The sequence below is a fragment of the Prionailurus bengalensis genome, chromosome B3 (genome assembly GCF_016509475.1).
Source record: "Prionailurus bengalensis isolate Pbe53 chromosome B3, Fcat_Pben_1.1_paternal_pri, whole genome shotgun sequence".
In the NCBI taxonomy this organism is placed as follows: Eukaryota; Metazoa; Chordata; class Mammalia; order Carnivora; family Felidae; genus Prionailurus; species Prionailurus bengalensis.
The window spans coordinates 119,125,759-119,150,599 of NC_057355.1; the positions used below are offsets into that span (position 1 = coordinate 119,125,759).

Sequence of the window (24,841 nt, forward strand, 5' to 3'; positions counted from 1 at the left end):
GTGCCTACAGCCAAAAGAAAGAAGTAATACAGCTGTTGAGTATATAGCAGTCTTTCATGACTGACCTTGCAACTTGAGTGCTCTCTCCTGATCATCTCTCATGTTCTCTTTGTCTCTTTTTTTTTTTTTTTTTTTTTTTTTTTAAAGGAAAACCCAAGTATTGCCCCTCCTAACTTCAGAATGATATTTTCTTTATCTGGGACCACTATAAACTAGTAATTGACATTCTTTCATCATCTTAGCATCCAGTAACGTAACCATCTCTGAACAACCTTTTAAAATCAGCATTTAATCGAAAACTGAAGGGTTTTTTTAATTAGAAATGTAAAATATTAAAAAAAATTTTTTTTTAAACATTTATTTTTGAGAAACGGAGAGAGACAGCGTGGGTGGGGGAGGGGCAGAGAGAGAGAAGGAGACACAGAATCTGAAGCAGGCTCCAGGCACCCCTAAAATATATTTCTCCCATGTGAAGGCTGTTGGTCTTCCTTTTAGTGAATTTCAGAATATACTTCCCTCAAACATCATGCCAGTAGCAGGCTCATCCTAAGTGTACTACTCATCAGTAGACTTAAAATTTATCAACGTAGTAAAATTAGCCTGTTGTTTTCAGGAGTGGAAATTTGACTCTACAGATTCTTTTCTGTAACCTCAGGGGAAGTGAGGGAGAGGAATTTTACTATTCAAGTAGAAGAAGAGATTTTAGTAGTAAAAAGGTAAAATAATACATTATAGGCAGGTTGTTTTTTTTTTTTTTTAAGACTTTATTTTTGAGTAATCTCTGTACCTGACATGGGGCTCGAACTCACAAGCCCAAGATCAGGAGTTGCATGCTCTACCAACTGAGCCAGCCAGACACCCCACGGTTAATTTTAAAACAGTCTCATTACTTCCAAAAGAAATCCCACAATCCTCAGCCGTCCAGCTCTCCAGTCCCTCCCATCCCCCCCCCACTTAAAGTGCACAATGCGGTGATTTTTACTGTATTCACAGAGCTGTGCAACCGTCACTACAAGTGAATTTTAGAACATTTTCATCATCTCAGAAAGCAAGTCTATACTCATTAGCTCCCATGTCCCCCCTACACCAACAAATATACTATCTTAGATTTGCCCATCCTGGACATTTCATATAAATGGAATCCTACACTATATTATCCTTTGTACTAGTTTCTTTCACTTAGGCCAATGTTTTCAAAGTTCATCTGTGTTGTAGTATGTGTCAGTACTTCATTTATTTTTGTAGCCAAATAATATTACATTTTATGTATATACCACATTTATTATCCATTCATCAGATAATAGACATCTGAGTTGTTTCCATTTGGGGCTGTTATGCATAATGTTGCTGTGAACATTCATGTACCAGTTCTTGTGTGGACATGTTTTTATTTCTCTTGGGTATATACCCAGGAGTAGAATTGCTGGGTCCTCTGGTAACTCTGTATTTTACCTTTTGAGAAACTGCCAGACTGTTTTCCAAAGCAGCCATACTATTTTACATTCCCACCAGCAGTGTGTGAATGCCCCAATTTTTCCACATCCTCACCAACACTTACTATCTTTTTGATTATAATCTAGAGTAGGTATAAAGTGGTGTCTCATTATGGTTTTCAGTTGCATTTCCCTAGTGGCTAATGATATTGAGTAATTTTTTGTGTGCTTATTGGCCATTTTTATCTTTTCTTTGGAGAACTATATTCAGATTCTTTGACCATTTTTATTTGCCTCTTTATTGAGTTGTAATAATTCTTTGAATATTCTAAATACATATTTGTTTTCAGATAACTGCAAAAGTTTTTCCCTGCATTATTTTAAAAATCTCACTTCTGTAACATTTTTTTTCTGAAGAACTTAGTTTTAGTTTCTTATAGCACTTAACATTTGAAATTGAAATCTATGTCTTTCTAAGGCTATTATATATTTTAGCCTTTATATGTGCCAAGAACGTTTCCTGTATTATTTTTTAACTCATTTTTTTAAATGTTTGTTTATTTTTGAGAGAGAGAGAGAACGTGAGCAGGAGAGGGGCAGAGAGACAGAGAGAGAGAGAGAGGGGACATGGACAGAGAATCCAAAGCAGGCTCCAGGCTCTGAACTGTCAGCACAGAGCCCAGTACGGGGCTTGAACTCACAAGCCATGAGATCATGACCTGAGCCTAAGTCAGATGCTTAACCGACTGAGCCACCTAGGCATCCCCACCCCGGCCTTTTTTTTTCTTTTTGTTTATTTATGTCTGAGACAGGGAGACAGAGCACAAGCAGGGGAGAAACAGAGAGCGAGGTAGACACAGAATCCGAAGCAGGCCCCAGGTTCTGAGCTGTCAGCACAGAGCCTGACACGGGGCTCAAAACCACAAACTGTGAGATTGTGACCGGAGCTGAAGTCAGACACTTAACTGACTGAGTCACCCAGGTGCCCCTAATTTTTAATTCTTGATAACAGCCCTATGTAATAGCTCATAATCCCCATCTTAGAGCTGAGGAATTTGAGGATTAAAAGAAGTTAATCAACTTGCTCTGGATCATACAAGTACTTAAATAGTAGTACTGGCCTCTTCTGTACATGTGAAACTGGTGTGTATATTCATCAGTCTGGGAAGGTTAGCAAGTTAAAGGGTAGCTGACCCAGTAATTCATAACATTGGATTTCATGGGTCATATGTTTATCTTTTCCACTAAGGAAGACTTCACTCTGGCTCCCACAACTCAAGAACACTGGTTTCTCTGTAATATCTTATTAACCAGCCCTCTGCTTATTTCTCACCCACATGTGGAACACACTACTTCTCAGGGCCCTCTGCCTTTCTCCCCTGGAAGTGGTTTCTCTAACCCAGGCAACATGAACGTTAAAACCAGGGTCAAACTTCAGTTGGGAATACTTAAGAGAAAAATGAAAGCCACTTTTAAAGCTTTATGGATGAATAATGGATCCCAAGTTAAAACATATCTTTTGAATCCATGTTTTAGCCTTTACTTTTTTTTTTTAATGTTTTATTTACTTTTGAGAGACAGAGCATGAATGGGAGAGGGGCAGAGACAGAGGGAGACACAGAATCTGAAACAGGCTCCAGGCTCTGAGCTGTCAGCACAGAGCCCGACGTGGGGCTTGAACCATTGAACCATGAGATCATCACCTGAGCAAAAGTCAGATGCTTAACCGACTGAGGCACTCAGGCGTCCCTAGCCTTTACTTAAGTGTATATTTTTTTTAAAAGAATTTGAAGGGAAAAAATGTTGGATAACAGAAAACCTATAGCCTTTGCATTTCTTGTAAGTTTTAGGATCAGCTTGTCAGTGTCTACAAGCTACATTTCAAAAAAATGGGAATGTAAAGGATTTTGAATACCCAAAACAATTTTGAAAGAGAAGGACAAATTGGTGGATTTATACTATGTGATTTCAGAACTTACTCTGACACCATAGTAATTTGGTACCTGGGTGGTTCAGTCGGGTAAGTGTTCAACTTCAGCTCAGGTCATGGTCTCATGGTTCATGAGTTCAAGTCCGCATCTGGCTCTCTGCTGACAGCACAGAGCCTGCTTCGGATCCTCTGTCCCCCTCTCTCTGCCTCTTCTCTGCTCATGATCACTCTCTCTCCTTCAAAAATAAATAAACATTTAAAAAAATTAAATAAAGCCATAGTAATCAGTTCAGGCGCAAGGAGAGGCATATAAATCAGTGGAACAGAATTGCTAGTCTAGATGTAAATACTTACACTTATGGTCAATAATTTTTTTTACTAAGATGCTAAAATAATTCAACAGGAAAAGGGTATGTAATCTTTTCAACCAGTGGTGCTGGGACAATTAGATATCCACATGCAAAAGAATGAGTGGAAACTCCTGCCTCACCCTATCCGTCCATCATGCCCACAATCAAAAATGCACTCAAAATGGATCATAAACTGAAATGTAAGTGGTTAAAATAAATTTCTAGAAGAAAACGAAAGAGAAAAACTTATGACCTTGGGTTGGGCAGAGTTCTTCAATACAACACTGATACATAGAAGAAAAAATTGATAGATTGGACTTCACCAAAATTAAAAACTTGCATTCAAAAGATACCATTAAGAGGAGAAATATTTGTACACCCAATTTCATAGCATTATCCACAATAGCCATGAGGTGGAAGCAATCCAAGTGTCCACTGATGGATGAGTGTATAAATGTGTATACACACAGTGGAATATTATTCAGCCTTAAAAAGGAAGGACATTCTAACATGCTGTATAACATGGATGAACTTGAGGACATTATGCTAAGTGAAGTAAGCCAGTCACAAAAAGACAAATACTGTATGATATGAAGTACCTAGAGTAGTCAAACTTAGAGACAGAAGATAGAATGATGGTTGCCAGAGAATGGAGGGAGAAAAGGAGGAGGAGTTTGTGTTTAATGCGTACAGAGTTTTAGTTTTGCAAGATGAAAAGAGTTCTGTGAATGGATGATGAGGATGGTAGTACAACAGTGTGAGTTTACTTAATGCCGTTGAGTTGTATATTTTGCTATTAAAAAAAATTTTTTTAAGATACCATTAAGAAAAGGAAAAGAGGGGTGCCTGGGTGGCATCAGTCAGTTAAGCATCCAGCCCTTGATTTCGGCTCAAGTTATGATCTCACAGTTCCTAGGATCCAGCCCTACGTCAGGCTCTGTGCTGATAGTGTGGAGCCTGCTTGGCATTCTCTCTCTCCTCCTCTCAAATAAATAAACATAAAAAGAAAAAGAAAAGAAGACACAGACTGTGAGAAAAGCTATACAAACCACATTTCGAGTCTATTCAAGACTTGTGTTAAGGATATATATATAAAGAATGCTTACAACTCAATAATAGGAGATTACCCATTTAAAAAATACGGACATGCTTTGGATAAACATTTCAGCAAAGGAGAAATATAAGAGGTAATAAACACATGAAACTCTGCTCAACACCATTATTCAGAATGGCTGTAATCAAAAAGGGTACAATATCAAGTGTTGGTGAAGGAAGTAAAGAAACTGGAACCCTGAGGTCTTGCTGGTGGCAATGTAAACTGGTGCAGCCAGTATGGAAAACAATTTGGCAGTTTCTTAAAAAACTAAAGATAAACTTCCCATATAATGCAGCAATCCCATTTGTAGGAATCTACCCAATGGAAATGAAAACAATGTCCACACAAAGATGTGTACGCCTGGTCACAGCATGATGTTCATAGCACCATTATTCATAATAGCCCCAAAATGAAAACGTTCCATTGTCCATCAACTAGTGTATTCACACAGTGGAAAACTGACCAGTAAAAAGAAAGTGCAGACAAGTGCAATTTCATGGATAAACCTCGAAAATACATTACGTGAAAGAAGCCAGTCACAAAGACTACATAGTGTTACGTGTCCATTTTATGAAGTGTCTCGAAAAGCCAAATTTATAGAGAGAGAAGACATCAGTGTTGCTTAAGGGCTAGGGTGATGGAAATGTGGATTGTGGTGATGGTTGGACAACTCTACATCTTTTACAATAATTGAACAATGGGTGAATTTTATGAAGTAAATTATAGGGGTTCTCGTGAAGATTTGTTAGAACAAGTGCCGGGTGTAAACCAGGCAGTCAATAGATGACTGCTGTTATTTATTGTTCCTTGTTATATGTAACAACAGCATCTCAATGTTGAAGACCCCAGAGCCAGTCATACAGAATCTGAAACTCATATTGGAGGAAAACAAAAAAGAAAGAAAACCTAGCTAAAGCCAAAATTTATATGTCCTTTACTGCTTTCTCATTCAATACAGGATGGAATATGGCAGTGACACTTTTGAATTGATGGCAAAAAGTAACAAACATTTATATTCATAATCTTTCCTTTTTAGGGGGAGTAAAACTTGGATTAGGAGACTTCATTTTCTACAGTGTTCTGGTTGGTAAAGCTTCTGCAACAGCCAGTGGAGACTGGAACACAACCATAGCCTGTTTTGTAGCCATATTAATTGTAAGTATACACTAATAAAAACATGTCTGAAATCCTCACCTCAGAACTCTGATTATGCTGTCCCTTTAAGGTAGTCTGTTTTATTTTTTGTTTTTTAAAGTTTATTTATTTATTTTGAGAGACACAGAGACAGCACAAGTGGGAGAGGGGCAGAGAGAGAGGGAGAGAGAGAATCCCAAAAAGGCTCCGCGCTGCCAGCACAGAGCCCGATGTGGGGCTCAAAACCATGAGACCACGAGATCATGACCTGAGCTGAAACCAAGAGTAGGACACTTAATGGACTGAGCCACCCAAGTGGCCCTAAGGCAATCTGTTTTCACCCTAGCTGGGCTGAGTGTGCCATTCACCTGGAGAGCTTTTTAAAAACAAATTAACTGAACCTCACCTAAATAGTTTGCCACCTGGCCACCCATTAAAATTACCCATTAGAACTGTGCATCCCTGCCCTGAGATATTTAATGTTTTAATTGTGTGGGTTTTTTTAATTCCCCGGAAAGTTCTGATAAGCACCTCTGATTGGGAACAGCTGCTTCAAGCCTGGCAGCGTAGACATGTAGGAAAATAGCTGTGTTAGATCAGTCTTAAAGGGGTACTCATCCTCACTTTGTTCCTGAGTCTGGTGGTGGTTTTGCCTTTAATGCCTCAACCTGCAGCAGGCAGTATTCCGGGGGCAGCAAGTCTGAGGCGAGCAAAGCTAACACAGTGCACGATGCCACATAGGTCTTGCTTGTAGCACCACAACATGAACCCCGACGCTTTCAAAACTATAAGTAACTCTTAAGGTATTTCTTAGTGGTATTTTTGCTAAAGATGTGATGTCTGATATGTGTCCATGAAGTTAGATGAGAGGTGAGTTGAGAGCCATTACTTACGAGTTTATTTTATGCTGACCTCTGTGGTTTATCATGATCATAAAACCAGTTAGAATTTTCATGTGTTTTATTTTTCTTTATTTTTATTTACTTTTCTGGATGTGTTGTATCTTTTAAGAGGAAAATGACTTATTTTGGATAAACTTGAAATGCTAGGTTTTCAGACATTGTCTTAGTAGTTAGGATAAAAAAACGGACAGTATTATATGGCTGCTCTGTGTTTACAAGAAAGCAACACAGGTGTTCTCCTGCTTTCTGAAGGTGCATATTACACCACTTTGCTGTTTTCGATAACAGAAAGAAATCCAAGGAAGATTTTTGCTTTTACAAAAAGGCTGTTATCATACTAATGAAGGTCTTTCATTAAAAAAAGTGGCAGAATTGGAACTTTCAGGAAGTGGGGATATGCTTCGCTTTATGCTGTTTCGGCTTACAAAAGGCTTCATAGGAACGCTCTACTTTCAGATAGAGAAACTTGTATATGCTCCATGAACTTGTATTGGTTTATTCTGTGAGCATCTCTTTGCCCCCGTACAACATAAAGGATGCTTCTCGCCTCCAGGACTTTAGTCAGCCAAACTAAACTCACAGTAGCCAACTCAATATTTTAAGTAGAAATTTCAGTATTATTTAATTTTTAAAAAATAGTTTTATTTTTAGATTCTATTCCTTACCTAGAATTAAGTGTGTGCATAATGAACTCTGTATTGTAAAGGAAAATAAATGTTGTTTCCAAACGTAACGAAAAAAATTGCCCTAAAATTTAAGCTCAAAGGATAATATTCAGTGAACTAAATACTTGTGATTGGGTTGTTTTTGCATGAAATACTTTCCTAATTTTACCTGAGTTTGTGTCTCTCCCCTCTTGTCCACAGGGTCTGTGCCTTACATTATTACTCCTCGCCATTTTCAAGAAAGCTCTGCCAGCTCTTCCGATCTCTATCACCTTTGGGCTTGTTTTCTACTTTGCCACAGATTATCTTGTACAGCCCTTTATGGACCAGTTAGCATTCCATCAATTTTATATATAGTATATTTGCAATTAGAATCCCATGGATTTTTCTCCTTTGACTATAATTAAACCTGGGGAGGACAAAGATGATTTTACTGTGTCCACATCTAACAAAGGCAAGATTCCCAGCTGGACTTTTGCAGCTTCCTTCCAAGTCTTCCTGACCACCTGTACCACTGGGCACTGGAAGAAGATGTCTACAGAAAATGGTTTTGAACACACGTCATCGTGACGGACTGAGTCCCTCGGTGCAAAAACTACCAGATTTGAGGGACAAGGAGGAGGAGGAGGGGCGGACCAAGAAGTTGCTGTGCTCCCACCAGCAATTTGACCCTTGGTCACAGGTGGATTTTACCAACACTGCAGACTCTCAGGACTCCCATTACCGAGAAGTTAAATGACACGGTTTAAACCAAACAGGACTCTTCATCTTAAACTACATGTTGAAGATCAACCTAATAAACCTGTATTGAACTCTGAACCTTTTCAGGAGGTACTGTAAGGAGAGCAGGCACCAGCAGCAACACGAAAAGGTTTTTGAAAAGGGGCTCTAACTTTCACTTTCAAACCTTTCTGCTGCAGACTTCTCATTTTTAAATAAGACTTTTTTTTTTTTTTCACCTTGAGTCAAGTCAGATATGTAGGTTGATTTTGAAAATTTTTGTTTTCAAGCACTGAAACTCATCTATGGTTGCATTTCTTCCCATGGCCAGTCTGAACTTACTTGCTTTATCCTAAAAGTCTTAACCTCAGGTTCCAAATTCAGCAATTTCTGGAAAGAATGGAACTATATCTAAACGGTTTCCTGTCAGCCTTAGGTGAATTCTGGGTTTTCCACCAAATTCTTTATTTTTAGACATACTTGTAGGTTTACTTGCCCTGGATGCTTCCATTGTTCCCATCTCTCCCTGACTCCCCATAAGCATTCTCTTCTACAGCAAATGAGACAGCTCTGTTGTGGTAGCAGATGATCCAGTTATTCTAGGATTTTACTCTTTGTGTGGTGCAAAGAATGTGTTAATGAATCAGTGCTGTCAGCCTCACTGTCATAATTTCTTCAGTAGCAAATACAATGTGTGCCCAAAGACAGTAGAATTAAAGAAGAGTAAAATGGCTGGTGAAGCACTTCCTGTCCTGTTTTTTCTTTTTTTTTACTACAACCCATTCATTGTCTCTGACACTAGGTCAGAATTTAAACCAATAGCCAAAAGCTGGTGGATTATAAAGTCAGTTGTATCAGTACAAAGCAAGAGTTTGGAGAAAGCCATGATTTTACTCGGTGAGCCACGGGAGAACCAAGGGTCAGGAGGCGAACCAGATGCTGAGAAGAGAAAAGATGGGACCACTAACAGCCAATGGGACAAAATGAGTTAATGTCCCGTGGGCAGATCTTAAGGAGGAGAACCAAGTTATTCCTCAAGAACCTCACACTGGGTGTTTTGTGCTTTCCCTTCTGCCTTACCTTTCATTTCAGTGTACCTTTGTACCTTTGAAGCGGGCAGTGGAGTTGAGGTCCTGCGCAGTTCAGCTGGACAGTGCACATAAACGGAGCCATCAGCCTGTGGGCACATGACACCTTTAAATGGAGCTTTGCTGGGCATAGCCCTTCTTTTACCACTGACCACCTTTAGCCACAGTGATCAGATTATAAGCGTTTGTGAGACATTTAGTCTCCCCCTGTGGCTGAAGAAAGGCCAGCTTTTCTTCCTGTTCCTGCTTTCTCTCCAGCCTATCATATGATCTAGTTTGCAGTTCCCTTTGGAGGTTGTTTTTGTTTTTGTTTTTTAATGTTTTATTTTATTTTTTTGAGAGACATAGAGCGCCAGCTGGGGAGGGGCAGAGAGAGACACACACACACACACGGAATCCGAAGCAGGCTCCAGGCTCTGAGCTGTCAGCACAGAGCCCGATGCAGGGCTCGAACCCATGAGCGCGAGATCATGACCTGAGCTGAAGTTGGATGCTCAACCAACTGAGCCACCCAGGTACCCCGTCCTTGGAGTTTAGAATAGTTGTTTTCTGTCACAGCATATTTTTTATAAGAAACTAAATTTAGCAGTAGTGTGCTGTTGGAGTATAACTGGAGTTATAAGTAAAAACTGGCTCATATTAGGTAGTTGAGAAATGCAGGAAAAACAAGTCAATGCACAGAAAGAGTGGGGCTTAAAATAGGTTCTCGCATCTCTTTGCTTAGCCCCTTTTTTCCAGGATTCTTTTTCCTCATATATAGCAATGTAGGTATTAACTTCTAGAAAGACACATGATTGAACCACTACAGCAAAGCCACCTGAATATGTTCATGATTTGAGGCAGTCTTGAGGGAGCCCTGATCTAGACTAGTTATTAGTGCGAAGGTCCCAAAAGTACCATATCTTTCATGAAAGGTTTTATCCCAGAAGAGGGTATGTGGGGTGGGTGTGTGTGTGTGTGTGTGTGTGTGTGTGTGTGTGTGTGAGATTTAATCCATCCTTTGTATCACTGTCCTATGTAGAAAGATGGCAATAAATCTCGCTTTCTGCAGGACGGACCACAGCTCAGCAAAGAACTCTTTTCTTTAAATCGCCAATCTCAGATACAGAACTTTGAACTTTCTTCTTAGGGTTAATTCAGTTGTTTTTGAAATGTCAAAATGCTAGTCTTCCACCATGAAAACTAGATTATCACCAGGGAAAACAGTAGCAAGTCCACTGAGGATGTGCCCTCACACAGGGCAGGGGTGGCTGTGGAGCTGGCCAAACAAAGCAGGATCAGCCCAGGCAACCTGCTTAATGAAGAGGAGGAAGAAGAGTGACCACTAATGTCTGGGTCTGACTGGCCTACGGAACCAAGAGTGTGTACATACAGAAGGTTGCTACTAGCCTGTGGGCATACCAACCATATTTGGAAGATAACGGACCTTTTTTCAAAGAGGAAGAGTGTGTTTTCCTGTTCTTGATTCTCACGAGGTTAGTGTATGGTCGGTCCTAGGATCACCGCTCTCACTGTAAATGATTAAATTTCTTGATTAGAAAAAAAAGCTTTCTAAGCAACTTGAAAGAAAACAATCATAAGTGAATGATTTATTGATTTTGCTACAGAAGCATGGGCTTTTCACTTTTGAGTTCTTGAATCCTCACTTTTTAAAGTGTCTCTTGTTTTTAAAAACCCTTCTCCCATAACCAGTGTCCATACAGTACGTTTAGTACTTGGCCTTTACTTGGCCTAAGAAAACTATATAGTCATCCTGGTCATAATTTGTAGAATATGAGACAAAGGTTAAGCTCCCACATAAGATCTTCCAGGGTCAGCGTCTCGAGGAAGCCTGACCTCCAGTGCCTGGCCTTGCACACTTGCCCCATTCATGATCTAGCCCTAGAAGAGAAAGAGCTCAGAGGCCACTATGAAAACATTTATTCAGTGTCTTCCATGTTCCTGGCATGGTGCTCGAGTCTAAAGATGTGAAGATGAGTAAGACTATCCTCAGAATACATCTATAGTTTCCTGTTTCCTGATACACGCCATCTTGAACTTCTCTAAAATATTGGGTACTTGTCAGTAACCCCTTCTTATGGTTACCATCACTGAGGGCTTATAAAATTGATGTTACAAAGGTGATCTTGATTCTTCCAGAAACCAACCCTTTCAATGAAGTACTCCTTTTCCTCTATCTGCTTTTGGATAGTCTATAACGGCCTGACCCGCCATTCTCCTCACCTCCGGGGGTGTCCACAAAGCTGACTCTGCAAAGGGAACTTGAAAACTGGACATTTGGTCTTGCCCTGGGATGAAACTGTATCATCATCATGAGTTTGAGACCAGAAGTGATCCTTAACGATTTTCTTGCTTCTCTTTAAATGCCCCCAAACACAGGAGATTAAAAACAATGGTTTCAACTCTTCACAGGCTTCAGTGAAATTGCTGAGCAGTGTACTAACAAGGGTGTCGTCATGCTCACCTCCTGAATCCTCTGGATGGCATCATCTGAACCATCCTCTCTGGCAGGAAACACCTCAGATGCGTGCATTAAAAATCAGCCTGGTGCTGAAATGAACCCTTTCTTTGAATGTTTACCAGGGCCTTGGATGCCTGCAACAGTGCCCTCAGGAAGTAGCTGGGTCCACCCTGGGCCCTGGAAAGTGGTGTTAGCACTTGAGCCTGGTGTGTGTAGCAGGAAAGATTTCCCAGGAAGCAGTTTTCCTTTGAAAATAAATAATTGTTGCAAAAGGGCAGCTTCGAAATCAATCAGCTGTAGAAAGTAGTACAGGATTGTTCACTGCGGGATTGGAGGTGCTGGCTGCAGGCTTCAGCGGGCATGTTTGTCGTCTGGCTTTTGCTTCTACAGGCACTGCTTTGTACATGATTCAGACAGACTGTGAATACGTCTTTTTTAAAATACCTTTCAGATTCTTGGTGAGATATAATTTTGATAGATTGCAGGTTTTCCTGTGTTTGTCAAATTAATAAAGACTGCATGAATCCAGCTGTGCTAATTTTCTTACGTGAACGTAGTATAATGTGTAACTGGGAACTGCTGAACCTTTATCAGGACACAGTTAAGAAACATAAATGCGTTGTTCCTGTTATTCACTCAAAATGGAAGGGTATGGACCATAGCAGGCCACAGCTCTGAAGGATACAGTATTAAGTCCATGAAAAGCCTTGAAACAACTATTCTGAATACTTGGCTTCTGAAAAAATTTTTTTCTAGAAAATATCTAACTCAAATTGATGTAAAAGCTGTCAAAACAAGAACTCACGGGACGTGTATGCTGTAGTGCGGTGCAGATATTTTATGTGCTGGAGGGTTGTCTTTTTAAAATCATTATGGGAGTGCCTGGCTGGCGCAGTCAGTAAAGCATGCAACTCTCAGGGTCATGAGTTCAAGCCCCATGTTGGGTGTTGAGCTTACTTAAAAAAAATACTATGTAGGTCACATCAATGGAAAAAAACATTACTTTTATTGATTGTCCTGTCACTTTCCTAAAACTCTCCAAAACCTTTTGTTTCTAAATAGTGAATAGCATATAAAATGTTGGGAATGATTGATCAGAAATAAGATCGTGGCAAGAAAACCAAATTTGGCCATTGTTCTCAGAAGGAGCATATGAGAGGTGCCTTCCTGGTTATATTGGCTAAGGGCATCAGGAAGCATGGAAGGTGTTCATTGTTCATTCCCTCCTTTGGGAATCATTTGCTTTTTTGAATCTTGTAGCAATGTCACGAAAGTTTGCCACAGAACTATCATGATTTGTCATCTGCTGGGAGAGGTTTCTGGTTTTTGGGGGTACTGACAACAGTGTTCTTAATGAGATGAAGAATGTCCTCTGGCAGAGTTGAGAAGCAAGAATAATGATGTTGGAGTTCCTGCATCACTTGGTAAGTACCACAGTCTTCTGTAGCCCAACCATTCTCTCTGGGTACTTTTCTGTGTGCTCTGCATGTGTGTGTGGTGGGGGGGGTGGGGGGGAGTACTTGCTTAGGATCTGGTTAGAAGTGAAATGACAGCTTCCGTAAGTACAATGTTGCCCCCTTATATTTGGGAGTCCAGAGCAATGGAAGGATCCGCAAAAGACAGGGTTTAAGATGGGAATGTTTTCCAGAAACAAAGTTCGAACCAAATTTGAGAAAAAGGGAAGAATCAGAATTGGCACGAAGACAACATATGCCAAAAACAAAATCAGGAAGGAAGAGGTATATGAGACACCCAAAGATAATTGGTTTCTGAATTAAAGTGATGGTTTATCCAGAGGAAAACCCATTTAGCTAACAATCTTCCATAGGTACTTAGAATATATCTTCTTCATTAGATGATTTGTAGAAACCATGGAGGATGTGACCTGACCTGCTACACGGGCCTTTCAGCACAGGGGACCTCTTAAATTTTTTTTTTTAATGTTTTTATTTATTTTTGAAGGAGTGAGAGCATGAGCAGGGGAGGAACAGAGAGAGAGGGAGACACAGAATTCGAAGCAGGCTCCAGGCTCTAAGCTGTCCGCACAGAGTCCGACGCCTGATGTGGGGCTCGAACCCACGAACTGTGAGATCATGACCTGAGCTGAAGTTGGACGCTCAACTGACTGAGCCACCCAGGCACTCCCGGGGGACCTCTTAATCTTGACCAAGATTCATTCTCTTACACAGGCTTGCCCTTCTGTGCCTTGTATGCCACACCCTCTAAAGGGGAGAAATGGAAGGGCCTCAACCCAGGTTTGTTGGAGTCCTAATTTTTTAAGATTTTTTTTTTTTAAGTAATCTCTACACCCAATGTGGGGCTTGAACTCACAACCCCTGAGATCCAGAGTTGCGTGTTCCACTGACTGAGCCAGCCAGGCACCCCAATGGAGTCCTATTTCTTAGGATAAGGGGTGACATACTCTTGCTGCCACTGTTTGCCCTTCTCCCCGCCCCCCCAAAATTAACTGCATAGTTATGCCAGGTCAATTCCCTATGCAAAAGAGGAAAGGATTTTTGTTACCCCTTTACCCATAAGCATACCTTGAGGTGGAATGCATGTAATTTTCTGATTGTGATTAGTTTTCTTGGGTAGCAGACCTAGTCAAGAGCCACTAAACTCAGAGATATGTATAAGGAAGATCTAAAAGTAGAAATAACACCAGGAGCTAGGTCAGTATATACTACATTTAAATACCCGGATTTATGTGAATTCTTTAAGGGCCGGTGCATCCCCTCTGGACATGGCTAGCACAGTGATGGACACACAGTAGTCTCTCAAATACTGGGAGACACTGAGGAGAGATTTGGGGGACTTTATCCTGCATCTAGATTTTTCAAGATTTTGTCCACCAAGCACTGTAGCCTATTAGTAGTAATTTGTTTTTCTATTTACTAATTAGATTTACCTACACATGCTGTAAAATGGCGTTAAGCTTGTTTGGTGAGGTGACTGGGTTTTACTTGCATGAGCCAGACAGATGTGAATGTAGGATTTGTTAAGATTTTCTGAAAAACTGAAAATGACCTCTCTGCCAATTCTTCTGCCATCGCGGGAATCTATCTGCTTGGGAAGCCTTGGTTTCCCAAGCTTCCTTCCCCTGCCCCATTCCCTCCTAGTTCAGGAGTCTTCTCTGGAATAACCCAGCCAGAAGGTCATCAGTAGACATCATCGGGGTGCCTTGGTGGCTCAGTCATTTAAGCATCCCACTCTTGATTTCAGTTCAGGTCATGATTTCATGGTTCATGAGATGGGGTCCTGTGGCAGGCTCTGCCCTGGCAGCACAGAACTTGCTTGGGATTCTCTCTCCCTCTCTCTGCCCTCCCCTGCTCATGCTCGCTCGCTTTCTCTGTCTCTCTCTCTCTCAAAGCAAATAAACAATAAGAAGACATCATCAGGCCTGAGGACTGTAAAGTCCCAGTGGAATGGGAAGGACTCTTATATCCTGTCTGACCTCTGCCTTCACTCTGGTCTCTTTCCTGTCTGCTTTCTAGGGCAGGGCTGGTAAAGGCAGAACGGACTTCACATTTTCTTTCTATGGCTACTCTGGCACTCAAACGGCTCTCCTGGCCCTTCAGAAGGGAATTCCGTGAATGTTAAGGGCCTTCAGCCTTTGTGGGAACCCCACAGTGCAACCAGCTAGCTTAGGGGTGAGTGTGTTGACTCTGGTGATGGAGAATACTGCCCCCGAACCGAGGTGCCCCTGTGTCAGATGGGCCCGTGGCAATGACCCCGGAGCAGCCACTGTAGGGAGACCTACGGACCATCTTCTCCCCACCCCTGTCCACATGTAGCAGGTTATCCTTTGAGGGACTCTTTCTGGCCATCAAGGACCAGATTTTCCCCTTTCCCTCTTGTGCCCTAGAGAAACCGATGAGGTAATAAATAGACGTGTTACAAGTGATTATGCAACTTTGGTCATTAAAGATGTGACTCACCAAGGCACTCCAAGCCTGTGCTAATTGCACGGATTGATTTTTGTTTTTAAGTCAAAGGCACTGGTAAACATTTTTGTGAGGGGAGGCAGGTGATCTGACCCAGAGAGGCCGGTCTCAGTGGGACGTCGAGGTGAGCAGGCGGGGCTGCCTGGCAGCTGCGGGCTCCCTGCCCACCTGCTGCTTGGTTAGGGCCCTCCGTCTCCCGCCTCCCCCAGCAGCGCCCTAGCCTGGCGGGCGAGGTGGAGGAAGAGGAGGAGGGCGAGGCCTGGCCACCCCCGCACGGGGCTCCTGCCTTGCCCCCACGGGGCTGGCCGGCCCAGCTGGTTTCGCAGCCGCGTCCCTAAATCCGCCCCTCCCCGGCCGCCGCCGCCGCCTCACCCCTCCCCGGGATCCGACTCCCTCCGTGGGGGCCGCGGGCCTGCGGCCTCGTTCCGTTTCCCGGGGGTCTGACGCTCACGCGGCTCCCCCAGCCGCCCGGACACACGCCTCTGTTATTTTGTCGTGGCCCGGTTCTCTGGACAGGGAAGCCAGCAGAGAAGGTCTCTCGTCCACCCTGGCGCCTCTGGCAGGATGAGGGGAGCCAGTGCAGGCAAGTACACGCAGACCGCGGGGCTGTGCCTCCCAGCTGGCCGCCAGCCCCCCCCAACCCGCCCCGCCCCGCCCCGCACCCTCTAGCGGTGTGGGGACCAGCGGGCGGAAGCGGTGGGGGGAGCTGGGTGCGTGCACTCACCGCCCCATCCCAGGCCTCCTGGGAGGTAGTTGCTCAACAAGTGTTTGTGAGCCAATGAAGTAATGGTGGATTAGGGGTCCACAGGAGGGGATTTCCATGCAGGACGACGTAAACAGGTCTGTTTAAACAGGGAAGATGTTTTAAGTAGGAACAAACATTTACTAATTTTGCCCTTGTTTATAATGGAGAATGTGGAGACAGGAGGCCAATTAGCCTTATCTGCTTAAGGGACCCTGCATTTTATAGGGGGTGTTCAGAGTTGAATCCAAACAGAATTCCTACCCCAGGCACGCTTGTGATGTTGAGAAATAAATACATGGGTTTGTCCTGGGTCAGTGTCACCACATTGAATGCAGGAGGAATAAAGGACAGCACAGTTCTTAATCCTTGTACTTACCCCTCATTCAACCAAGAAAAGCCCCAGAGGAACCTAGTTGCCACGTGAAACCAATTCCACTGAGCATTTCCTATCAATGTGCCTCAGACACTACACCCAGCCCATCACAAGCACAGTCTCAGGTCGACCACATCCCACCCTGTGAGAAGGGAACCCTCCTCATTTCACAGGTGAGAAAACGGAAGCTTTGAGATGGTGAGGAACAGCCCAGACTCATGCACAACAAAAAGGTGGGAAAAAATAAAAAAGGGGCACCTGGGTGTCTCAGTCATTTGAGCATCCGACTCTTTGTTTTAGCTCAGGTTATTATCTCACAGTTCATGGGTTCGAGCCCCATGTCAGGCTCTGTGCTGATGGTGTGGATTCTCTCTCTCTCTCTTTCTCTCTCTCTTTCTCTCTCTCTCTCTCTCTCTCTCTCTCTCTCTCTCTCTCTCTCTCTCTCTCAAAATAAATATAAATAAACTTAAAAAAAAGAAAAAGCAGGTGGGAGAGGCGGCCCAGCCCAGAGCCTGTGCTTCTTAGCTCCAGGATGGAGGGGCACTGGAGACCTGTTTCTGTCAAGTTGGATCACCTCTCTGGGACTCTGTTTTCTCCTCTGTAAAATGCAGAGTCTGACAATGTTTCTGAAAGAAAATTTTTTTTTTCCAAATATAATGTGTTGTCAAGTTGGAAATTTTCTAACTAAAGCTCAACAACAGGGGAACACGGGACCCTGAGCATCTAGGACACTTCCCAAAGTAGCAGCCCCGTGCAGAAACGTCTGGAGTTGAATATACATAAAAGTTACCATCGGAATCATTTTTAAGTGTGCAGTTCATAGGTATTCAAGCCGTTCATAATGTTGTGCAGCTGTCACCAGCACAGATGTCCCGGACTAACCAGCCCTCCACCCCGCCCTCCCGGCAGCCCCTGACACCTGCTGTTCTACTTTCTGTCTCCATGAACTAGACTGCTCTAGGGACCTCAAATTAGTGGAACCATGCTGTATTTGTCTTTTTGTGTCTCATTTATTTCTCTTGGCACAGCGTTCTCAGGGTTCATCATGTTGTTGTAGGTTCGTTTCAACAGAAAGATAACCACAACACCATCATAAACCATTACCCAATATATTTCACCCCTCCCCCCCCAACATAGCACACTCCCAATCTTAAAAGTTGATGTTCCCCGAATCCATGCCTTGTGCTGTGTATTTGGTGTCTTTCTGCAAACCCTGCTTTGAGAACTTCCTCCCCTACTCTAGCCACCAGTGCAGCCCAGTCACAACTGGAATTCAGGGTGTGTGCTGAGTGGAGGCCTGTGCTGAGAGCCTTCAGGGTCCCCAGGGCCACCCCCATCTCTCTGCTGCCCTCCTTTGTTCTCAGCCCCTGGGGCGGTTGACTCCTGGGAAGTTTCCATTTTAACATTGATTTTTGTTTACATTAATCTATGGTCTTCCTTTTATTTTTTTAAATTTTTAAATTTTTTTTCTAATTTTATTTTTTATTTTTGAGAAAGAGCGGAGAGAAAGAGTGCTAGCCGGTGAGGGGCAGAGTGAGAGGGAGACCCAGAATCTGAACCAGGCTCCTGGCTCTTGTCAGCACAGAGCCCAATGGGGGGCTCAAACACATGATCCACGAGATTATGACCTGAGCCGAAGCTGGACGCGTAACCAACTGAGCCACCCAGGCGCCCCGTATTGTCTTCCTTTTAAAAATGAAGAAATTGCCATGCAGGAAGGTTAACTTGCCGGACACATCCCAGCCAGTGAGTACAGATGCCAGATTCCAACCCAGGCCTGGGGACTACATGGACTTAACACCTCTTCCAGCCCCACCGTCTCCCACCGCCTCCCCCACGATGGAATTCAGCAGGCCACCGGCCTCTGTCACCGTCATTAACATTGTGCTAACGTTGTGAACCCCATTTGTAGTCATGTTGTGTTTAATTTGTGCAGGTCTACAATCCCTTATTTGCAATTATGAAATTCAAAAGGCTCTGAAAACCAAAAGGTTTCTCCTAGGCTTGTGAGTAGGTGTGGCCTGAGGCTATTCAGAGTCTCAGTTTAGCCTGTTTAGGTGAATATTTGTATGTTTTGCTGCAGAGGTATAAGTGCATGTAGTTTTGTTGTTGATTTTGGTTGGTTGGTTTTGATTAAAGAAAGCTTCCAGAAAGTACTGGAGGTAGTATGTCATATGCAGTTTAGTAACTTCTAAAATCTGAAAAATGCTCAACCCTGAAACACATTTGGCCCCGAGAGTTTCTAATAAGGAATTGGGGCCTAGACATATGTAATAGGAGTATAGTTATATAAAGCTGTAAAAATAAAAGGCTTAGACCTAGTTTTATGTCCATGCATTTTTAAGTGGTATCATGCTCTAAAATAAGGGTCAGGATAATAGGTTCACAAATTACTGAAGTTAGAGAAACTCCCCACCCCACCCTACCCCCCCGACAAAGTTAGTAGAATTTCCCCCTTTCATTTAACTTGAGCATTGGGAATTGCGTTTCCGAATTGAGAGGTGCTGGTCCTCTGACTTTCTGAGTAATGTTTCTAGGCCTTTGGCACAAGGCACAGACACTTGTCAGCTTCCAGGCTGAGAATTATCCAAATACAGAGGCTGAAGCGGCAGAGGAGATGAGCCGTGCCCTGAGAGTGCGGTGGAGAGAGACCGAGAAGAAAGGATCTGAAGAGCTTTGGCAGCTGGCCTGTGGGGGTCCCAGTCCCCGGCCCTCCCTGGCAGCCCACAGGGGACAGCAGCAGCAGAGCAGGGGATGCTGAGGCAGAGGCACAGGGGGCTTCAGAGGGGGAGAGAGGACCTGCCCTGTCTCTGTCACTGCTGATAGGGGCACCGAGGCCACTGCCACTCAGCCATGGGACACCCACCCTGAGCTGAGGGGGACCCTCCGGGACTGCATGCTGCAGACTGGCCCCACACCCCACATTGACCTTTGTGGGAGCCTGAGCTCTGAAGCCCCCTCCCACTTAGGAAGCAGAGGGTGGGCAAAGTGGGCTCCTCACACCTTCTCCCTTAATGTCTCCAGGAGTTCATGCAGTTAGCTTCTGCAGGAGACTGTAGGCCGACCCTTACGGTGTGTGTGAGCATGTGTGTGCACACACACGTGTGCAGGAGTGAGTGTGTGTGTTCCCGTGTGGAAGGAAAGGGATGAGATTGAGGCTGGAGCTGCTGGGCGGAAGCCAATCAGGAAATATTTTCTGGAAAGCCCCCTACCTCCCTCCGTGTTGCTGCCCTAACACCAAGCGTCTTCAAATGGCCTCGCCCTCCCTCCTGGTGCCCTGTCCCGGGATCTGGACTGAGGATGGGGCAGATGGGGTGGGTCTGTGTCAGGCCTGATGTCACTGAAGGACATCCCAGGATTTGTTCTTTCTCTCTGGGTGGCCCTCGTGTCTGCAGGAAGTGTCAGGGAGCTGTATTTCTGTCCCACCTTTGAGCATAAACCTCCCCTCCACAGGTCAGGTGGCTTATCTTATGACAGCACTTGTCAGATATACTGAGCTTTGGACTTCTTCTCATGGTCTTGCTCGGTGTTTCAAGGTCCTGACCTGGACATGGCAGCAACAGGGGGAGGAAGACAGATTAGTGTTGGGATCTGAAAGCACTGAGTCAAGTTGAGGGGCAGACTGGCAAGGGGCATTTAATGCTCCCCTCCCCCACCCACCCCCAACTTTGAATGACTCCAGCAAGGGAAATGGATAGATGCATGGGAGGGGGAGGGAAGAAAAGGCAGAGAGAGAAACGGAGAAATCCTCTCATGTGAAGCATTCTTTTTCCTTTTGGATTTCCTTTTGCAGATAATTTTATTCTGGATTAACACATAGCGCTAGAATGCAGTGCCCTACTAGAAGGTAAACTCCCCAAGGGCAAGACGGTCTGTGTGTTGCGACAGCTTGGGACAGCCGACCACGTATCTTCCCAGCTCTGTGCTTAGCGACATCACCTTGGTAGCCTGAAAACAGCCATGGAGTATTTACCCACGGAAGTTGATAAAGGCTACTGGGCAGCACTTTTTCCCTCCAGAGAGCTGGGTGTTACTTACGCGTTTGCCACCACTGGACAGGTCTCTCCGCAGCTTCTGGAAGAGGAGGCCTTCAAGTGTCCCTGGAATGAATAAACAACCATCAGCAAGAGAGGGAAGAAGAGAAGCAGCATCCTCCCCAAGTCCAGTTAAACAAGCGCCATGTGCCAGCAGCTGCACATCAGAACGAGGTTCCCATCCGGGCAACCTGCCGACTCTTGCTTCGTAGGTCTTGGCGGTCAGGGTGCAGCCGTGCTCCTTCCTGTTGGGGTTGGCATCTACGAGGACCATTCAGGGTTTTCTCTGGGGATGATATGGGTCATTGTAACCTGAAAGTGGTGGTGGCAGCTTCCAGAGACCAACAGGACAGTCCTAACCAGAACTGCTCCTGGGCCATGGTCTATGGCATTGGTGGGGACTCTGGCCCTTGTCTGTGCCTGATTCTCCAGGCTTCCTGTCCGTTCCATGAGCTCTCAATGTCCTTACTTAAGCCTCAACTTGCTCAGCTGAGCCTCGCACAGAGGGTGGGTAGAGTAGGGAAGTACTTAGCCGCTATAAAGCGGCTTCCACTTTCCCTGACCTTGCGAGATTCACAATTTAGAGGGAGGAAAGGGACACATTCGTATCACTGTAGTAGTTCCAAAGTGCAATCCCGGCGCCGTGGGAGCACAGAGGTAGGCTTTAAGGGAAGGCCTCCTGGAAGTGGCCTATCCTTGGAGCCTGGAATGCGTTTCCATTCTAACCCAGCCTTACAAGAAGATCTGGCCACTTATTTCTAGGCTGTGTCCCTGGATCTGCAATCTGCTGAGATGATCCAGATGTAAAGAACCCAGGAAACAGGCAGAGGGAGCACGGGGCAGAAGGAACTTTTGCTGAGCATGCACTTAGTAGGAGCTTTATAGCGGCTAAGTACTTCCCTACTCTACCACGCTCTGTGTGAGGCTCAGCTGAGCAAGTTGAGGCTTAAGGAGGTGACATGATTTAGTCCTAAGTTCACACACAGAGCAGAACAGGTTCCCAGTCTAGGTCTGTCTGCCTCCAAGGGCTGTACCCCCTTCTGCACCCTGGGCTTCTCAGACCAGCAGGTAGAAGGGCCAGGCAGAGGGGGATTTACAATGAGAGGGAAGGTCTCTGGTCTCACCCCAGAGTCTTCTTTCTAAATCACCATTTTGTGTGTGTGTGTGTGTGTGTGTGTGTGTGTGTGTGTGCACCAACTGTGCACACAATTTTTGGTGAACAATTATGTTCTGGGCACCGTGCTCACACATCCTTCTGGGGTAGAGAACTTGAGGCTTGGGAGAGGACTACTTACCCAAGCCGGGAACTGCTCGAGCCTGGCTCCTTCACGCTGTGTGTTGACTCTGCTTCCCTACCTTCTGGGTCTTCTTTGCAGCGGTGGTGGGGAGCAAGAAATCATGGGGCTGGGTGCCTGAGAAGGGATCACTGAGGAAAAACAGGAGCAGACCAGGAAGGTGCCTCAGCGGCCCCACCCCCCAGAGCGGGAGAAGCAGCTTCCTCCCACTTAAGGGACCTTTGACCAAGCCCAGAAAATTCCTGGCTGATGGGGGCAGGGAGTGGGGCTTCTTGAATGGAAGAAGCTATTTTCCTTTTCTAGACAGGCTTTGGGTAATTCCACTCCCTTTTCTCTGCCAAGCTTTATCTTTGCCTAAGAATTCACACTAGTCCCCAGGGGCCCCTGCTACACAGCTGCTGCCGCTTCTTTCTTCACTGATGGGTAAGGAATGGGACAGATGTAAAATGCTTACGTTTTAATAAGCGTCTTGTCTGAGCATCAGTGACAACTTAGAGAGATGATCTACAGGGGCTGCTGCTCTCAACGGGGGCGGGGAGCTTCCTACTGGTGTTTCTCTGCCCGAAAGGAGGCCATGGGAGAAATGACCAGTGCTCAGGGTAAGTAAAGGACGGAAGGTATAAGAAGATGAGGGAGGGGGCTTGGGTGGCTCAGTCGGTTGAGCATCTGACTTTGGCTCAGGTCATGATCTCGCGGTTTGTGGGTTCGAGCCCCGTGTCGGGCTCTGTGCAGACAGCTCGGAGCCTGGAGCCTGCTTTGGATTCTGTGTCTCCCTCTCTCTGCCCCTGCCCTGCTCGCACTCTCTCTCTCTCTCTCTCTCTCTCTCAAAAATAAAAAAAATAAAGGAGATGAGGGAAAGGGACCAGCCGTGTGACCTCCCCACCTCCCATGCGGCCCAGGGCCAATGCTATTTTCCTGGGGGTAGGTGATTTTCAGTCAAAAAGGGATGGCAGGCAAGAAGTGCCTTTGCTGAGAAAAAGGACAATGTGAAAAGGAAATGAAATGTATCACATGTTTTGAGTCCCTACTTTGATCCTAACTAGTACCTTGGGCACAGATGATGGGGAGGCAAGCTTTGTCCTTAGCCTCTTACAAGCTGAGTTAGGGAGACTCAGGTTCCCACAGAGTGATGCACCATAAACTACAGCAGACAGGGACAGAGACTGAGGGAGCGGGGCGGGCACCAATTCTGCCTGCTACGGTATGGGGAAGGCTTCTAGAAGAGGTGATATTTGGTCAGGGCCTTGAGGGATGAGTAGTAGCTTGCAAGGTAGAGTGGATTTTCAGAGTGCATTCTAGGCTGTGTGAAAAGCTGGCTGGGAGGGTAGCAAACAGCAGCCTGTGTGAGGAGAAACAGCTGTGGCTGAAGTACAGACATACTTTGGAGATACGCCAGGTTCAGCCCCAAACCACTGCAATAAAGCAAATATCACAATAAAGTGAGTCAAATAGATTTTTTGGTTTCCCAGTGTATATAAAACTTAGGTTTACACTATACTGTAGTCTATGAAGTATGCAATAACATGTCTAAAAAACTAAAAATTTTTTAAAATGTTTTTAAATTTATTTTTGAGAGACAGAGAGAGAGACAGCATGAGCGAGGGAAGGGCAGAGAGAGACTGAGACAGAATCTGAAGCAGGCTCCAGACTCTGAGCTGTCAGCACAGAGCTCAACACGGGGCTCAAACTCATGAGCGGTGAGATCATGACTTGAGTTGAAGTCAGATGCTTAACCCACTGAGCCACCCAGGCGCCCCTAAAACATTTTTTTAAAGTAAACTGTATGCCCAGCACAGGGCTCAAACTAACAACCCCTGAGATCAAGAGTCGCATGCTCAGTGGGTTAAGCTGAGCTTTTGATTTCGGCTCAGGTCATGATCTCACAGTTTGTGAGTTTGAGCCCCACAGGGGGCTCTGCACTGACAGCACAGAGCCTGGTTGGGATTCTCTCTCTCCCCCTCTCTCTGCCTTGCTCCCCTCTAAGTAAGTAAGTAAGTAAGTAAGTAAGTAAATAAATAAATAGATAGATAGATAGATAGATAGATATTTAAAAAAGAAAAAACAGAGTTGCATGCCCTACCAACTGAGCCAGTCAGGTGCCCCTAAAAAACACATTTTTTTTCTAATTAAAAAAGACTTCATTGATGAAAAATGCTAACCGTCATCTGAACTTTCAGGGCATCCTAACCACTGATCACTGGTCACCATAACATAAAATAATGAAAAATTTTGAAATATTGCCAGAATTGCCAATATATGACACGAAGTGAGCAAATACTGTTGGAAAAATGGGGCCAGTAGACTTGCTCTAGGCAGGGTTGCCACAAACCTTCACTTTGTAAAAAATGCAATAAAGTGCAATCAAGCAAATTACACACACAAAAAAACACAACAAAAAAACCAAAAAAACCCAAAACACAAAACCACCCAACAACCAAAAACCCTCAATCCTCCAAACCAACAACCCAAGGAGGCACAAGAAAGTGAGGTCTGCCTGTACAGAATTCAAGGGTGGAAGAGGCGGACGGCTGGACGCAGAGGTGTGTTGTATGTAAGGTGAGCATGGAGCGGGATGATACAGAGATGGATGGCTTAGACAGAGGAAGTGGGACCGGGGTGGTGACTGGTGCCCCCGCCTCTCCCCCCCCCCCCCCCCAGTAGAGGAAACACA

The 24,841-nt window shown here is 44.5% G+C and overlaps 1 protein-coding gene and 1 long non-coding RNA gene across 6 annotated transcripts in view; one reads left to right on the forward strand and one right to left on the reverse strand.

Moving 5' to 3' along the window:
- PSEN1 (presenilin 1) overlaps positions 1–8,973 on the forward strand; it is a 71,482-nt gene extending 62,509 nt beyond the window's left edge. For all 4 annotated transcript variants that reach the window (XM_043556528.1, XM_043556526.1, XM_043556527.1 and 1 more), the window contains 2 exons: positions 5,846–5,964; positions 7,712–8,973. In XM_043556528.1, coding sequence (XP_043412463.1) covers positions 5,846–5,964; positions 7,712–7,867 — 275 coding nt within the window. In that variant the 3' untranslated portion in view covers positions 7,868–8,973. The remainder of the gene's footprint in view (positions 1–5,845; positions 5,965–7,711) is intronic.
- A 10,037-nt stretch (positions 8,974–19,010) lies between these two features.
- On the reverse strand, positions 19,011–22,862 carry LOC122469290. 2 transcript variants are annotated; one of them, XR_006293431.1, is made up of 4 exons: positions 22,171–22,862; positions 20,880–20,941; positions 20,268–20,385; positions 19,011–19,470 (listed from the first exon to the last, which is right to left on the reverse strand). It is a non-coding gene; the product is annotated as an uncharacterized LOC122469290 (long non-coding RNA). The 2 variants fall into 2 exon arrangements; XR_006293430.1 differs by having other exon boundaries at positions 19,011–20,385; positions 22,171–22,849.
- Between the last annotated feature and the right edge of the window lie 1,979 nt (positions 22,863–24,841).